The 18,137-nt window shown below is 43.4% G+C and overlaps 2 protein-coding genes across 3 annotated transcripts in view; both read left to right on the top strand.

Moving 5' to 3' along the window:
• Window positions 1-18,137, top strand: part of spata5l1 (spermatogenesis associated 5-like 1) — a 121,185-nt gene that overhangs the window by 30,840 nt on the left and 72,208 nt on the right. The window lies entirely within an intron of this gene.
• sqor (sulfide quinone oxidoreductase) overlaps window positions 1-18,137 on the top strand; it is a 46,565-nt gene that overhangs the window by 20,027 nt on the left and 8,401 nt on the right. The window contains exons 1-9 of one of the 2 annotated variants that reach the window (XM_043674561.1): window positions 621-628; window positions 1,072-1,079; window positions 5,456-5,685; window positions 7,931-8,101; window positions 8,236-8,289; window positions 11,367-11,561; window positions 12,046-12,255; window positions 13,348-13,531; window positions 17,482-17,549. In XM_043674561.1, coding sequence (XP_043530496.1) covers window positions 5,473-5,685; window positions 7,931-8,101; window positions 8,236-8,289; window positions 11,367-11,561; window positions 12,046-12,255; window positions 13,348-13,531; window positions 17,482-17,549 — 1,095 coding nt within the window. In that variant the 5' untranslated portion in view covers window positions 621-628; window positions 1,072-1,079; window positions 5,456-5,472. Of the gene's footprint in view, window positions 1-620; window positions 629-1,071; window positions 1,080-5,455; window positions 5,686-7,930; window positions 8,102-8,235; window positions 8,290-11,366; window positions 11,562-12,045; window positions 12,256-13,347; window positions 13,532-17,481; window positions 17,550-18,137 lie in introns of those variants that run through there. The other variant, XM_043674560.1, reaches the window with a different exon arrangement.

Genomic DNA, 18,137 nt, shown 5'->3' on the forward strand with positions numbered 1-18,137 from the left:
CGTAGTGTCCTTGAGACCCTTCGGGAAAAGGAGAGGGCGGATCCTATCGAGCGGTTCCCTGAGCAGACTGTCAAAGTCATTTGGCAGAATGCCTCATCGCCAGAACTTTCCAACAAGCACCAAGACATGGCTTGGCTGGTGGTGAGAAGGGCTCTGCCTGTGAGATCATTTATGCATGCCCGGACTCTCTGCCGCACCGCAAGCTGCCCTTGAAGCGGCTGTGGGGGGGACGAGACTGTCACACACCTCCTTCTGGAATGTGCCTATGCAGAGGAAGTCTGGAGAGGAATGCAGTGGTGTTTGTAGAGCAGTGGTGCTCTACAGCCTGTTCCCTGGGACGCACACAGAGACGAACATCAACTGTGCCTGGAGGATCATCAACTCGGTGAAGGACGCTCTCTGGGTGGTCCGAAACCTGTTGATCTTCCAGCTGAAGGAGTTGACCCCGACTGAGTGTTGCAGACTGGCACATTCCAAGGTCCAGGACTACGTGTTGAGGGACGCGCTGAAGCTTGGGGCAGCTGCCGCCAAGGCGCGGTTGGGAAAGACCACCGTCTAACATCTGCCTGCCTAAGAAGAACAGGGGCCCCTCGCAGTCATTTGGGCTCTGCTGGCGCCTCAGCTCAGTGTAATCGCACCAACCTGTGAATAGAAATGATCACTCTGTTTCGATACGCAAAGAAATGGAATGTTTACAGAATGATGACATGTCCAATTGTATAGATTAAATATATATGAATAAAGTATATTTTTGAAATAAAAAAAAAGACCTTGGAGTGCAGGTTCATAGCTCCTTGAAAGTAGAGTCGCAGGGAATGAGGATAGTGAAGACGACGTTTGATGTGCTTCTTTATTGGTCAGAGCATTGAGTATAGGTCATGTGGCTGTGCAGGACAATAGTTAGGCCACTTTTGAAATATCGCGTGTAATTCTGGTGGTCTTCCTATTGAAGGATGTTGTGAAACTTGAGAGGGTTCAGCAAAGATTTACAAGGATGTTGCCAGGGTTGGAGGATTTGAGCTATAGGGAGAGATTGAATAGGCTAGGGCTGTTTTCCCTGGAGCATTGGAGGCTGAAGGGTGACCTCATAAAGGTTTATCAAATCATGAGAGGCATGAATAAGATAGACAGACATGGTCTTTTCCCTGGGTTGGGGAAGTCCAGAACTAGAGGGCAGAGGTTCAGGGTGAGAGGGGCAAGATATAAAAGGGACCTAAGGGGTAACTTTTTCACAGAGGATGGTACGGGTATGGAATGAGCTGCCAGAAGAAGTGGTAGAGGCTGGTACAACTACAACATTTAAAAGACAACTAGCTGGGTACATTAGTATGAAGGGTTTAGAGGGATATGGGCGAAGTGCTAGCAAATGGGACTAGATTAAGTTAGGAAATCTGGTTGACATGGACAAGTTGAAACGAAGGGTCTGTTTCCATGCTGTACATCTCTACGACTCTATGAAAGTGTATTCAGTGCTTCAAATGAACTTTGTTTTGCCTGAGGAAGTGATTAGCCAACAGCCTAATTGGAGTGTTCGGGTGATTTGTTGGAAGTGATGCATCTTGACAGGATTGAGGAGAGGAGTGTCAGCTCATTGGCACAGTTCAAAGTGAGTGTCTTGGGCAAAGGTCTATCGGGGAATGCTGTTAAAACCAGTGATTCCATGTTAATAAAAAGACAGAGTATGACAATAAGAAAGGAGAAAGTGAGGTCTGCAGATGCTGGAGATCAGAGCTGAAAATGTGTTGCTGGAACAGTGCAGGTCAGGCAGCATCCAAGGAACAGGAGAATCTACGTTTCGGGCATAAGCCTGAAGAAGGGCTTATGCCCGAAATGTCGATTCTCCTGTTCCCTGGATGCTGCCTGACCTGCACTGTTCCAGCAACACATTTTCAGCTATGACAACAAGAAAGTTTGCTAAGCCTTTATAAACACAAGTCATACTCACCTGGAGTATTCTGTTCCTCCCTGGTTATCACAGTCGAAGGTATGTCATGAGCTTTGAGAAGCTGCTGATGCAATTTACAGAAATTGTCCTCGGGATGAAGAACTTCAACTCAATGAGGAGACTTGAGAAGCTGGGATTCTTCTGCTTAGAGCAGGGAAGGTGAATTTCACAGAAGTGTTCAGAATTATGAAGGTCTTTTTTAACCAAGGAAATAAGTAGGGTAGAAATTGTTCTAATGATATAAGGGTCAGAGATTTTTGGAAATTAACAGCCAGATTTGAAATGAGAAGTTTATTTTCATGTAAGTAGGCACGGAGACTCAATGGTTAGCTGCTTCAGTGCCACGGACCCAGGTTTGATTCCACTATCAGGTGACTATCTGTGTGGAGTTTGCACATTCTCCCCGTGTCTGCGTGGATTTCCTCCGGGTGCTCCACATTCCCCCCCCCCCCCCCAAAACCAAAGATGTGCAGGTTAGGGTGGATTGGCCATGTTAAATTCTCATAGTGTCCAGGGAAGTGCAGACTTAGTAGATTAGTCATGGGAAATGCAGGGTTACAGGGATAGGGTTGGGGGCTGAGTATGGATGGGTTGCTTTTCGGAGAGTCAGTGCACACTCAATGGGCTGAATGGCCTCTTTCCACACTGTAGGTATTCTATGAAATTATAATCTGGAATGTGCTGCCTGAAAGTGTGGGGAAGCTGGTTCAGGAAAAACCTTTTAAAAGGAATTGGATTAATACTTTAATTGTTTGGATGGAAATTTGCAGGTGGTGGTATTCTTGTGTATCTGTTGCCTTTGCCTTCAAGATCATAGTGGTCACATGTTTGGAAGGTGCTATTGAAGGATCTTTGGTGTATTTCTGCAGTGCATGTTGAACATATTGCTACCACTGAGTGTGGGTGGTGGAGGGAGCGGATGTGGTGCCCATCAAGCAAGGTTGTTTGTGCTGGATGGTGTCAAGTTGCTTGTGCTGTCAGAGCTGCACCCATCCACGGCAAGTGAGGAATATTCCTTCATGCTCCTGACTTGTGTGTTGTAGATCGTGGGCAGTCTTTGGGAAGTCAGGAGGTGAATTCCCCAGCATATTCCTCGCCTCGGACCTGCTCTTTATAACCACAGCATTTTACATGGTTGGTTCAGTTGAGTTTCTCATCAATGGAAACCCCAGGATGTTAATGGTGAGCTATTCAGTGATTTTAAAATCATTGAACGTGAGTGGCGATGATTGGATTCTGTCTTTTTGGAAATGGTCAGTATTTGGTGTTTGAGTTGTGAATATTCATTGCCACTTTTTAACCTAAACTTGGATATTGTCCAGAGCTTGTTGCATTTGAACATGGACTGCTTCAGTGGCTGAGGAGTCGTGAATGGTGCTGAACATTGTCCAATCATCAGAGAATATGCCCACTTCTGACCTTATGATGGAAGCTGAAACTAGTTGGACCTAAGCAGAAGCAGCAAGAGGCTAATTTTTATTTTAGGAAGCTTAAACGTTAAGGTGGTAATCTCTGGATTGATACCTGATCCACAAAAAAAGGCATTGGGTAACTAAGATCAGAGAGCTGAATATGTGATTCAAAAATAGACGTAGGGAAAGAGTTTTCAATTCATGGGGTACTGGTGCCATTACTGAGGTTAGATGAAGCAGATCATTGTGACCATTTTCACCAGACATTCACTAAATATCCTGGAGAATCTCAGAACCAGTTCTTGGGCATTTGCAAAACTCTTCCAAATTCTTTCCTCTGAATTGTGTAAGAATGAATATTCCTATTAACTAGTTGCTGGTCATTTTGCTGATGAATATCAGTGACCTGAAGGAAGGTGGATTTGTAAATGCTGGAGCTGACTCTTCATAATCAGGTAAGTGCACCTGCTGAGTTAATCATACAATGACACAGCAACAGCAGGAGGCCATTTGGCCCATTGTCCCTGTGCCCTCTCCCCAGCTATTTGAAAATGCTATTCTCTTGCTCTGTATGTTGTCCTGACCTCCCCAATTTGGTGTCATGAACTGGGAAGGTAGGGCTGATAATTGAGCTCTTTTGTTCTCGCAGCTTTCACAAGTTTTACAACATCCCCATGAGACACCAAACTAACCAATTTTCCTGATTGACTACTGCTCTGGACAAAATCAATTCACACCGGGTTTCATCAGTAGAGTAAAATAAATGCCTTTATTGTAGCACATTTAACTTTAATAAATAACAGAGAGAAGAAAGCACTTCTAATCAACTACTATGTAGCTTAAACTATATCCCTTCAAAACTCATGTACAATTGAGTGTTGTCAAACAGAGATCTAGGGTTCCTTGAAATTGACCTCACAGATATGGTGAAGAATAATCATGAGGGGCATAGATGAGGTAAATAGCCAAGATTTTTACCCCAGGGTAGGGGAGTGCAAAGTTAAAAATGGCATAGGTTTAAGGTGAGAGGGGAAAGATTTAAGAGGGACGTGGGGGCAGTTTTGTTTCCACACAGACAGTGGTATGTACATGGAATTAGCTGACAAAGAAAATGGTAGAGGTGGGTATAATTGCAACATTTAAAAGACGTTTGGATAGGTACATAGATAGGAAGGGTTTAGATAGATATGGGCCAAACACAAGCCCAATTGACTTGATCAATTTAGGAAACCTGGTTGGTATGGATGAGTTGGGCTAAAGGGCCTGTTTCAGTGGGCTGTATATCTCTGACAGCTGCCCTGGCATTTACAGCTTTTAACAGTCTCCAGCTGCACCAAGCAGTTGTTAGGCAGAATTTCCTTGACTTGAAAAATTGTGTTGCTCAGTTTTATTCTGCCTCTTACTGGTTCCAAAATAAACAACTTTGCATTGCACAGCTCAGCAAACTGTAACATTCCATTTTTAATTTGCAAAAGCACCTGCTTTTTTAGCTATATAGCAGTAATATTTTCATTTAATTTTATAGTCCCCCAAAACACAAGATAAATGCTATGTTATACTGGTGATGAAGTAATAGAATTTGTGTTTTTGTCTTGAAAATAAATCACGGTTTGCCTTCCTCACCAATTTCTGTGGTTCAGTTTCCTGTTGCATGTGGAATTTCTGGTAATATTCCTCATGGATAGAAGTTCTGGCTAGGACTAGCAAATGACTCCTGTTATTTGTCAGAAGAGAAAGACAAAGGGAGGAAAAAGAGTAGAAAGGTCATTCTTTTAGAAGAGTCAAGTACTGAGAAGTTGTACTGTGCTATGATATCCAAACATAGTTAGGATCTGAGATGTGTCATGTATGGAACGTAACAGGGCGATGTTAGATTGGTTATCTTTTGTCTTTCGTTTATCACTTGATTATCTTTGTTTGAAGGTTTGTTAATCATTTGTGTTATCTCTCCTTGGGAGGTTTAATGGGTTGCATCAAGCCCTGATCAGTGGGTTATGCAATGTCAGTGGGAGAGGTGGCTCTTTATGAATGGAGAGTTTTAACAAATGAGTTCTCTAACAGAGTTTTACGGCATTTTTAATCAGTTCTTTGATTGCAGAGTCTTACTGCATCAAGATGACGGCTCTTCAAGTTCACTCGAAGCTGTACAGATCTGGGCTGCAGGCTTTCAGTACTGGAGTCAGGAAATTCTCTCTTTCACCAAATGGTGCGTCCCAAAGTCACTTTGATGTATTAGTGGTAGGAGGTGGAACAGGAGGAATTACCATGAGTGCTCGGCTGAAGAGAAAAGTGGGACCTGGAAATGTTGCCATAATTGAACCAAATGAGGTAAAACCTTAATTTCCCTTACCGGAGAGCGCAATACCTTGAAGGATGAGTGAAGTTAGGGAGCTGGGGAAGTGCAGAGAAAAAGCGAGAACTCGAGAGCCACCTACTGATGGTGCTGATTTAAAAATTGGGAATGCTCAAGAGGTCAGAGTTAAATGAGCACAAAACTGAATCTGGTGCTGTAGGAAATTATAGACAAATGGAGAGACTTTGCTTTAAAACCATAAACCCTCATCCATCCTTCATGTATTTTTTTAAAATCAACCTGTTCAGATGTTATTACAAATTTCTGGAGCAGGTGGGACTTGAACTTTGACCTTCTGGTCCAGAGGCAAAGACACTACCAGTGTGCCACAAGAGCCCCTTTACAAGCTGCCCTTCATCCCCTTCAGCTCAACAGCTAAACCCCTACCCCCCACCCAAATTAACCAACTCCAGGCCCGGTGATGAGATATTTCTGGTTGCCTGGCAGTGCTGTTCACTGCTCGCCACATCAGTGTTAGTGAAGGAGGAGAGAATCCTGTGGGGCATCAGCAGACTTGCTTATCACCCTGATTCATTTCAGCAGTTTCTGTGTTGGCTACTACTTTTTACGAAACATCCTGATCCAATTGGCTTCAGTAGAAACAAATATTTCTTAATGTTGGCACCATTGACTATAACCATCATGTTGCAATGTCTCTCATCCTTTGTCTGGTCAGTGCAACTGCCCTCACCTCCTAACATTTGTCTATATTTAATCAAAGCCAGTCACCCTCCATTCATAATATCTCTCGTATCACCTGCGCTGTGTTACCTCTATTGTCACCAAAGAATCTTTTTGGCAAGATTCTGTCAACTCTCTATCTCCCTACCTTGGCCATTTGCTGCCTCTATTTGTTCCATATCCAGTACTAGTTGAGTTTCAGTTTTCCCCCACTGTAACATTCTGCAAAGCAGAGTCTGTTGTTTTTCGTACCCACCACAACATCTGTCCCTAACTCTGTGTCTGAGGCTGAATCAGGCTCTTCCTCTGTAATTTGTCCCCTGTTTGACCCTGAGCTGAGTTTCTGACTATAGAAACTCTCCATCCAAAGACCACGTATTTCCACCTCCACAATGTCACCCATCTCTGTCACTGTTTCAGTTCAACTGCTGCTGAATACCCCAGCCAAAGCTTTTGACTTGCAGCCTTATTTTATATTCCCAGGATCCCCTGGCCAGTTCCCCATTTTTTTTGACCCACGGTAAACATGGTACTTAACAAAATCTCTGTGACCTATAATTTATCCCAAACTGCCTTCCTTACATCGACTCCTGTCTACCTGTGCCTCTTCCTTTGTTAGCTTGAGCTCTCATCTGGACCCCCTCCTACCCTCAAGCTGTGTCCCTTCTTTTCCCCGCAAACTTAGTCCCTCAAAGTTGGACACTTGAGCATTACCTACAACACTTTAATCGTTGCCCCCAGCAGCCACGGCTGTCTGCAGCTACCAAATCCCACTCTATTCCTCCCTCTAATAACTCCTCACCAGTCGTCTCTCCTTTAAACATTCATTTCTTTTGCATCTCTCCAATTTTTCATCCCTTTTGGGTTCCTTTCTAGCTCTATCCTGGTGAATATCTTGACTGCTCTCAACGGTCTCCATGTGCTTTCAGTAACTATAGTCTGGTCATTTGTGCTAATTCAGCAAGGCTACTCTTGTATTCCAAGCCCTGTTCATAAAGTTGCTTTTATGACTTTGGGAGCAGTTGTCATACAATAGAACCCTGGGTTGATTACATACAGTCAGTTTTGTGGAAGGTTATAGGACAGATTTGACTGCTGTCTTTAGAACTTAATGAACCAAGTGGCTCACCCTTTACTATAAATTTTAGAATGGAGCTTTGCAAACATTGGCATAATGACTTCATTGTTTGGCAGCTATGAGCAGAGCGACTTTGTTCCAATAATGTCTTTGAGAGAAGTGTCTAGGGAGGGTCATTAGACCTGAATCTTGTTGCTGCAAAGGCCGGGCTTCACTTTCAGAATCTCTGACTGCTTCACACTCTTTATGCACAGTATGGCAACTTCATTTCAATATTCAATATTTATAATATATTGAAAATGACAGAAATTATCATACTTTCCAAACCTCCTCCCACCTCGGTGTTTCATTACTGTCAGGATTGGTCATTAGGGGAAGTCTGTGCCAATGGCATCAAAGGGAGGAAGCACTTCCTTTATTCTTTTATATTTTCAATCTTCTTTGTTGGCTGTATCTTCCAGAAACATTACTATCAGCCCATGTGGACTCTGGTGGGTGCTGGAGCTAAACCACTGAACAAATCAGGGAGATCAACAGCCAGTGTTATCCCATCAGGAGTCACGTGGATCAAGTCCAGTGTTCGGGAATTTGATCCAGACAAAAGTCTTGTCCGTAATGACGATGGCACACAGGTGAGAAACACTGGGTTCGGTCTGTGGGTCAGCTGGCTCTCGGGTAGGACCTGGTGGCGTGCAAACTTTCTCACTGTCAGAATTGGGATGGTTCAATTTATTAATACATTATATTTCTTTCAATTTTATTTTAGGTCTCCTACAAATACTTGATTATTGCTTTGGGATTGCAGCTAGAATATGAAAAGGTATTTTTTATACTGTTTTCTCCAGATTTGGTGGGGTGAGTTCCCACAAGAATGTATTTTCAGAGTTTATATTTGAGTTTCTAACTTGGGCTTTTATTAAATCATTGATTACATTTCTATTGCTGACCAAGCAGTGTCCCAGTTCCTGTCACATTCTGTTCCTCAACTGATGAATGCTAAGGGTATGGAATGCTTTGCCTGCAACGGTAGTAGATTTGTTAAGTTTAAGTGCATTTAAGTTGTCATTGGACAGACATATGGACGTACATGGAATAGTGTAGGTGGGATGGGCTTCAGATCAGTATGACAGGGCGGTGCAACATCGAGGGCCGAAGGGCCTGTACGGCACTGTAATGTTACATAGAAGAAGAATACAGCGCAGTACAGGCCCTTTGGCCCTCGATGTTGCGCCGATCCAAGCCCACCTAACCTACACTAGCCCACTATCCTCCATATGCCTATCCAATGCACGTTTAAATGCCCATAATGAAGGAGAGTCCACCACTGCTACTGGCAGGGCATTCCATGAACTCACGACTCGCTGAGTAAAGAATCTACCCCTAACATCTGTCCTATACCTACCCCCCCTTAATTTAAAGCTATGCCCCCTTGTAATAGCTGACTCCATACGTGGAAAAAGATTCTCACTGTCGACCCTATCTAAACCCCTAATCATCTTGTACACCTCTATCAAGTCACCCCTAAACCTTCTTTTCTCCAATGAAAACAACCCCAAGTGCCTCAGTCTTTCCTCATACGATCTTCCTACCATACCAGGCAACATCCTGGTAAACCTCCTCTGCACCCGTTCCAGTGCCTCCACATCCTTCCTATAGTATGGCGACCAAAACTGCACACAATACTCCAGATGTGGCCGCACCAGAGTCTTATACAACTGCAAGATTACCTCAGTACTCCGGAACTCAATTCCTCTACCAATAAAAGCCAGTACGCCATATGCCTTCTTCACCGCACTATTTACCTGGGTGGCAACTTTCAGAGATCTGTGTACATGGACACCAAGATCCCTCTGCTCATCCACACTACCAAGTATCCGACCATTAGCCCAGTACCCCAATGTTCTATGACCATTTTATTAAAAAGACATCCCTTTTACCAGTTCCTGGACATTGTGGAGTTGGGAGAGGGGTGTGAGGGGAGGGGTGTTGGAGGAACAACATTTAATTGTCTTTTTGGAAGCTGAGACGTCAATCTTGTAAATGTTTAATTTCTCAAGGTGGTCTTCACTAATGATTATTTGTTCAAAGCTCAATATTTCTGATTGCACATTTTAACCTGTCACTTTGTACAGTAAGTTAGTGAAGTCTGTGCCACGTCTATTAACAAATTGTAACAGTTTGCTATTAGCAATAACCAGTTTCTGTTTGGCTGTCAGAAGTTGTTGCTCATATCACTGTGCAGTCTCATGTACATAGGCAGTGTTCTCCATGTACCCCTCTGTTCCCCCCATTTTAGGAAGTTTACCATTTCTCCCATGTTGTTCTATCACTGATTATGTCTGAGATGATATAAACCATTTTATTGGCTATTCCTTCCATGGCATTTTTTGATTTGAGAGATTTTTTTTGTTGATTGGCCATTGGCTGAATAGCGTTGCAACTTTGTGAAGTTGCTCCAATCTGTTGTTACATATGAGACTGAATTGTTACATTCAAGCACTTGTACGTTTTGACTGCTGAGGTTCTGTCTGTGGGCAAGGTCAGCTCAGCAGCTGTCAGAATAAACAAGGAGTAGGAGTGACCAACAGATCATCCCAACATACACAGATTTTATCCGAGGAAAGCACATCCCTAGGAAGTTTTGACAGATATGCATTTGACAGATTTGAATGTGTTTCCTGTTCAGTGTTTAACCATGTGCCAGAAGACTGTTAAATGTATTGCTTGTGGATTACAATTATTCAATTCACTGTCACCTGACTGAGGAAAGATACGAAGTGTCTCAATCCCAGCCTCAGCTTCCAGAAGCTGTGCCAAGTGCTGTGCCAGAGTAGGTCAGAGGTAGGTATCCTGCAGCAAGTAACTTGTCTCTTCTCTTTCCTGCCAACCCCTTTCCTGTCCACCATCTACAAGGCACAAGTCAGGAGTGTGATGGATTACTCCCCACCTGCCCGAGATGGGTGCATCTCTAACAACACTCGAGAAGCTTGACACCATCCAGGACAAAGCAGCCCCGCTGGATTGGTACCATATCCTCAAGCATCCACTAAAATGAAATGAAGAACAGATGTAGGAAATCTAAAGCAAAAATGGAAATTGCTGGAGAAACTGAACAGGTCCAGCAGCATCCGTGGAGAGAGAAACTGAGTTAACTTCAGAACTATTCTGCAAAGGATAACTGTGCTCAACTGTTAATTCAGTTTTCTCTCCACAGATGTTGGGAGACCTGCTGAATTTCTCCAGCATCCTCTGTTTTTGCTCTGTGCTGCTGGAGGGTCAGGACCGAGGGTGTTGTTGGGGGTGATGGAGTTGGTTGAACTGAGGCCCTGTCTGTGTCCTTGGGTGTATAACAGTAAAAGCTGGGGAATTCGTCTCAAGCCCCTGGGCTAACATTTATCTGGGTGACTATTAGCAAATAAATCATGTGTTTCATTGCTGTTTATGGGACAGTAAATTGGCAGCAATGTTTCCTATCTGTTTTATGAATAGAAATTTCTCTTGAGAAAGAAAGTTTTCCTCTATCAGCACATGAATAAGATTTGTCCACACTACCACTGTTCTTCCATCAGATTTGCTGCAAGTTAGATATGGTAACAATGTCTTCAAAGACAGTAATTCCTACAACTTTGCACATTTCTAGCAATGGTAGTGTTCAATAACTGGAGACCAACCCCTTCCTGCTCTGAAATCTATTCCCTTTGTGTAAACAATGACTTCCACTGATTAATGGCAGAAGTAGTACATTGTGGGTGTACAAGTGACTCAGGGAATACAAAGTCCCTGCATGATCATTTCAGTCAAGTTACTCCCAAACCCTATCCATTCACCTGGCTTGTTCCAGTCAGACAGCAGTGTGGGTGCCTGTAATGGACATTTATTTTGTATTTTATTTTTCAGATTAAGGGACTTCCTGAGGGGTTCAATGATGGTAAAATTGGCTCGAACTACTCTGTAAATTTTGTTGAGAAAACATGGAAAGCCTTACAGGATTTTCGTGAGGGAAATGCCATTTTCACCTTTCCCAACACACCTGTTAAATGTGCTGGGGCTCCACAGAAGATCATGTATCTGTCTGAGCACTACTTCAGGAAGGTAACCAACTCATTTGATTGTCTAAATTTGACTTAGCATACATGTTCCAAATCTTTTCTCATGTTTAATGACACCATTTTGAGTAAGAACAGAAAGACTGAGCTTGACCAGAAGGGTCACTATGGAAGCTCAGTGCTAGGTGAATTTTGTACTATCTTGATGATGCAAGTAGATAACTTGAGGCTTGTGATTAATAAGCAGTCTGAGATGTAAGGTTCACAATGTCTGTTTCACTGGCCCCCTGCTTTTATCAATCTGAATCAGGTGGTGTAAGCAAAAGAAAGTGCTCAATGTAAATGCTATCTTCACATGAAGCACATCTTCCTGTTGGAAACTGGAGATTGGTGTCGTGTGCACCAGGGCTCCTGTCCTCCCGAGGTTTAATTCCTTTCAAAGGGACACAATTCTTTACAGCTGTGCATTGATAGTAAATATTACAATTACTTTCTGTCACTGCTGAGTTCTTTATTTTTCTGGTCCTAAGTTTGGGAAACGGCCAAAAGCAAATATCATCTACAATACTTCACTGCCAGTGATCTTCGGAGTGAAGAAATATGCTGATGTTCTTCTGGAGATTGTAAAGGCCAGGAACATTGAAGTGAATTACAGATTGAATCTTATTGAAGTTCGCACAGACAAGAAGGAAGCTGTATTTGAAAAGTTGGACCATCCAGGGGAAACCAAGACTTTTCAGGTTAGCTTTGATAATTTAATCTCTGGCATGCTTCTCTTACCCGATACTCCCCTTGACCTGTTCTCTTCACCCAGGGGCTCTGCCTAATGGAAAGCTGTGGGCATGAAACAGTGAGGGATCCATATTGACTATTTCACAGGTTGAATGGGTGTGTGTGTGTGTGTGTGTGTGTGTGTGTAGACATCCAAAATGTTGCAAACACTTCATTTATATTGGTATAGTTTCTCAACTTTGAGGCTCCCTCACTCAGCCATAAAGATATACAGCATAGAAACAGACCCTTCAGTCCGACTAGTCCATGCTGACTCATCTGGTCAGCATGGACTAAATAAATCTAGTCCCATTTACCAGCATTTTGCCCATATCCCTCCAAACCTTTGCTATTCGTCCATCCAGATGCCTCTTAAATGTTGCAATTGTACGAACCTCCTCCACTTCCTCTGGCAGCTCATTCCATACAAGCACCACGTTCTGCGCAGTAAAGTTGCGCCTCAGGTGCCTTTTTAAATCTTTCCCCTCTCACTCTAAACCTATGCCCTCTAGTTTTGGACACCCCCAGCCCAGGGAAAAGACCTTGTCTATTTACCCTATCCATATCCCTCATCCAGACTGACAGGACAGGGGGAGGGATCTTATGGTTTGGCATAATTGGGGGGCAGCTTTGCAAAGCAGTTTAGATTAGATTTTTAGATTACATTACAGTGTGGAAACAGGCCCTTCGGCCCAACAAGTCCACACCGACCCGCCGAAGCGAAACCCACCCCATACCCCTACATTTACCCCTTACCTAACACTACGGGCAATTTAGCATGGCCAATTCACCTGACCCTGCACATCTTTTGGACTGTGGGAGGAAACCGGAGCACCCGGAGGAAACCCACGCAGACACGGGGAGAACGTGCAAACTCCACACAGTCAGTCGCCTGAGGCGGGAATTGAACCCGGGTCTCAGGCGCTGTGAGGCAGCAGTGCTAACCACTGTGCCACCGTGCCGCCCATAACTAGACCATTTGCTTTGAATGATGCTCCTGTTGTACAGACATTTCCTGTCTTCCCAGAGACTGTAACCTTTTATTCCTGCTGTGTTCACAGTATGAGATGCTACATGTCACTCCTCCAATGGCACCTCCTGATGTGATTCAAAAAAGTCCATTAGCGGATGCAGGAGGCTGGCTTGATGTAAACAAAGATAATCTACAACACAGGAGATACTCTAATGTGTTTGGTATTGGAGACTGCACCAACCTGCCAACATCAAAAACTGCAGCAGCAGTCGGTAGGTTGAATCCATACTAGCATTGGGGGATATTCTCAATGGAGTGGAGAGCCACTTCAAAAAGGAAGGGTCTTTGAGACAGATTGTCAGTGCGATGTCTCAAAGTGCTGGAATTGTACAGAGCTAGGGAAGGAAGAAATGGCTCTGAGAGAGACAGTCACTGCAAAGGGTTCTGGAGGAAATGGGAGTGTGTGTAAAGGTTGTGCACTTGCTGGTTACTGAGTGAGTTAGGTATTCTCCTAGGAGCACGGAGCAGGATTAAATTGATGTGTAATTCTTCTCAATCTGTTTGTGAAATAAACTAAAACTGTGCTGAGAAACTACTGTCTTCACAGGGTAAAGGTAAAAATCAGAGTCAAAAAGTGTGGTGCTGGAAAAGCACAGCCGGTCGGGCATCTCTTCATCCTGATGTTTGAAATGTCGACTCTCCTGCTCCTTGGATGTTGCCTAACCAGCTGTGCTTTTTCAGTACCATACTTTTTGACTCTGATCTCCAGCATCTGCAGTCCTCGCTTTCTCAAAGTTAAAATCATACAACACTCAGTTATAGTCTAACAAGTACAGTACTAGCTTTCGGAGCGCTGCTCCTTTGTCAGGTAACTGGTGGGGCCCCAGTCTAACACCAACGCCAGCACCTCCACATCTTCACAGGATAAAGGTTTCCTGTTATTGTACAGATTCAACATGCTTTCTTTAACAAATGCTAGAAATACTAGCAGCCTGGAACTTCTGCAATATCTGACTTCAGAATCTACTTTGAGTGAATAGTTAAAAAGCAGAGATTAGTTTTTGCACTCTGTATCAAGTTGCAGACAATGCAATGAGCTTTGCTGTGTCACAATTTCCCAGGATCTGCTGTAGGTTATGGATTTAATATCTTTTGCGATAAAATTCAAGTATAAAATGCCTTGTGAGCGACACCAGTCTGGATGTTTGATTTTTTTTTTAAAGTACAACTGTAACGAGGGCCGGTGACTGTAGAGGCATTGGTCAGGAAAAGTATCCGAAGTGTTTGAACTATCGGCTGCTCATTCAGATTTATAATCGTGTGATCCCGGACAGATTAAGTTGTGGTCGAAATCCGGAGACTCACTGAACTTTGCTGCTTTCCCTTCTGTGTGTTTCTGGTTAGAGAGTAATTTATTAAGTTGAATGTTAATAGATTTTAACCTGGGGAAGAGAGTTAAGTAATTTAAGAGCGTGTTTTCTGTGCATATGTTAGTGACTCTTTCACTGTAAATCTTTCAGTTTACCATATGCTGAGAAATCTAACAGAACATACTGGTTTGTTAAAGTCCTAACACACAGCTCTTGCTTCTGCTTGGATGTTCAAGGACAGGTTGCACAGTAAAGCAATGAGTTGAATGGGCAAGTGGCATTGATGAACCAGGTAATCTTGAGACATGTTCCTGCATCACCTCCACATGTCTAGCCCTTTCTCCAATATTCCATTTTGAACAAAGCAGAGTGGTATTGATAAAGGTTTGGTTTCAAGGTGCCTCCCCCTCCTGTCAGAGTTTGAAGAAATTTTTACCTCCTTTCAGCATAAGGAAATAGAATCAGGTTGAAATTTACCATTACGAGAGTGAAATAATTTGAACCTACAAAGATTTAAGAGTGAGCCTGGGGGATCCAAGATGGCGGCGATCTGATAGGTCCGCTCTGTTGGACTCTGCACCAAAACCCAAGTAAGGTGGGCTTTCACCACCACCACCACACCCGCCCCGGTCATCCATAAGAAAAATTGATAAAACAAAGTAATACAAAATGCCTAGAATCTTTTAAATTCTGATTTTAACATTCTGGGAATAAGATGAGTAAAGGAAAGGGAGTGAGAGGATCTCAGCAAGCGGGGCACTCCCCTACAGTGCTGGGCACACCCACAGCCATGGACCAGACTCCTGTGGTGGCGCCTTTGGACCTATTGGAGCAGCAAAATCTCATCTCAGAATTTTTAAAATTCTGAGAGAAAATCTAATCGGCATTGGAACTGATCTCTGCCATGCTACAAAATCATGAGCAGGAGATCCGAACGCTGAATCGACACGTTGAGGTGGATGAACAAAGGACTGTGGCATTGGAGATTGTGGTGTAGAATTCAGAGGGGCGCATCCGAACACTGGAAGGCCAGGTTCGGGCCCTGCCGGACTACATCAACGACCTTGAGAGTAGAGGTTGAAGGAAAACCTTACTGATAATCGGGCTCCCAGAATGTGAAGAAGGTGAGAGTCTGGTCAGCTTCTTGGAGCTGTGGCTAAGGCAGGAATGGGAGAGCACAAAATTACTCTCTGCGCTGATGATCTCTTTTGGCTAACCCAGAAAAGTCTGTACGTTGGCTGACACAAAAGATTGAATTATTCGGTACTTTCTTGGGGTATAAAATTAATTTACGGTGGCGGGGGGGGGGGGAATGTTGCTGGTCATTCTAAAAGCCTGATCATCATTAACTCAGTCAAAGCTTGGAGAATGATGTGGCAGGGCAAGGGAAATCCACACAACTCCCTTTTAGTTGGAGCCCCAGGATTTAGGCCAGGTCAATGGGCTCTGGCTTTAAGGCATAGGAGGTCAAGGGAATCTCCTGTTTGGGAGACTTACTTGAGGTGGAGAGGTCCTGATGTCTTTTGACCAGGTAAGTTACAAATATGGGCTATCTACTAGGGATCTCTTCTGTTATTTTCAGATTAGGGATTATATACAGAGAAGGACCACACTTTTGGCTCAGCCCTACAAGTCTAACATGGAGAGGAGTGCACTCTGGTGTGCAGTACACTCTGTCATTTACAGGTAGAGGGTGCCCTGGAGAATATGGCAAGATGCTATGGAGTCAGGAACTAGGGGAAGAAATTTCATTTGAAACATTGGAGGACATATGGGAGAATGTGAAGAAAATTTCGATATGCAATAAAGCGCAAGCTATGCTATTGAAGATTCTGCACAGGGCCCTCATGGTCCTGGAGCGATTAGCAAAGTTCAAGAAAGGAGCATCTCCAGGGTTCCCTAAACGTAAAACAAGCACCGGCACCCTTACACATTGTCTGTGGTCATATCGTATGATCCATAGTTACTGGGGTGCCATAGCGAGTGAATTGGAGGGGATCCTGGGAATTGAACTTAGGGCAGATCTGGTGACCCTTCTTCTGGGACTGCCGAACCTGCCTTCACGTGATGAACACGGGAAGAGATTATTCAACATTCTCGCGTATTGTGCAAGGAAAAACATTTTACTGGATCTCAGAAAACCCCCAGTTCTCATGGGATAGTGCACACTAGTGATGGAGCACGTTCCCCAAGATTATCTTAAGAATGTGGTGCACCAGAATACAGAACTATTTTATAAGACTTGGCAGCCCTTTTTAAATTATATAGACACCAACCTGTCAGCCATATTGACCAGGGCCTATGTATAGTTGCGAAGGCAAGATTTGGCGGTTCAGAGGCCCTGGAAGGAGGAAGCTTGATAAATACAGGTACTGATGTTCCAGTGGATGGGAGCCCCGGTGAGATGTGTTGAGGGATGTAATTTAATATAATTTCAGCTAAATTGATCCAGCGTGATCTTATCTAATTTGATCTAATCTAATTTAGGCTAATCTAGTACAATTTAGGTTAATTTAAACTAATTTGCTAAGTGCAGTCATTTATTGAATCTTAGTGTGGAAAGATAGTTTTGCACCTGTGGAAACTTTTGGTTTGTTCTGTAGAGTTGTAGGTAATTTATTAATGTTCTTGTAATATAAGATTGTTATACTCCTTTTTGTATTTTTATAATGTTGTAAAAACAAACTTTTTCAATAAAAAAAAGTGAATCAGGATATGTAAATAGACCGCAGCTGCAAGAACCAAAAAAGATTGGGTGAGTGGCAGGGGGAGGTAGATTTACTGAGAGCAGTTGCTGTTTAATCTCCACTGTACATTAAACATGATTTAAAAACCTTGATTTATTTCTTCAGCTGCACAATCTGCAGTCCTCAGTAAGACCATCTCAATGGTCATGAAGAACGAGAAGCCAACGCATAAGGTAAGAGCTATTTCACATTAGCATCTCCGCTCTGCCTACGTGCAATATCCACCCTGACCTCCCTTCCAAATGATATCCACCCTCACATCACCTCCCCGGCAATGCCCACCCACCCTGATCACCTCTCTTCTCTTTTTCCCTTTCCCTTTCCCTTTCCCTTTCCCTTTTTCTCTTTCTCTTTCTCTTTCTCTTCCTCTTTCTTCTCCTCTTTCTTCTCCTCTTTCTTCTCCTCTTTCTTCTCCTCTTTCTTCTCCTCTTTCTTCTCCTCTTTCTTCTCCTCTTTCTTCTCCTCTTTCTTCTCCTCTTTCTTCTCCTCTTTCTTCTCCTCTTTCTTCTCCTCTTTCTTCTCCTCTTTCTTCTCCTCTTTCTTCTCCTCTTTCTTCTCCTCTTTCTTCTCCTCTTTCTTCTCCTCTTTCTTCTCCTCTTTCTTCTCCTCTTTCTTCTCCTCTTTCTTCTCCTCTTTCTTCTCCTCTTTCTTCTCCTCTTTCTTCTCCTCTTTCTTCTCCTCTTTCTTCTCCTCTTTCTTCTCCTCTTTCTTCTCCTCTTTCTTCTCCTCTTTCTTCTCCTCTTTCTTCCCCTCTTTCTTCT

The sequence above is a fragment of the Chiloscyllium plagiosum genome, chromosome 32 (assembly GCF_004010195.1).
Source record: "Chiloscyllium plagiosum isolate BGI_BamShark_2017 chromosome 32, ASM401019v2, whole genome shotgun sequence".
Classification (NCBI taxonomy): Eukaryota; Metazoa; Chordata; class Chondrichthyes; order Orectolobiformes; family Hemiscylliidae; genus Chiloscyllium; species Chiloscyllium plagiosum.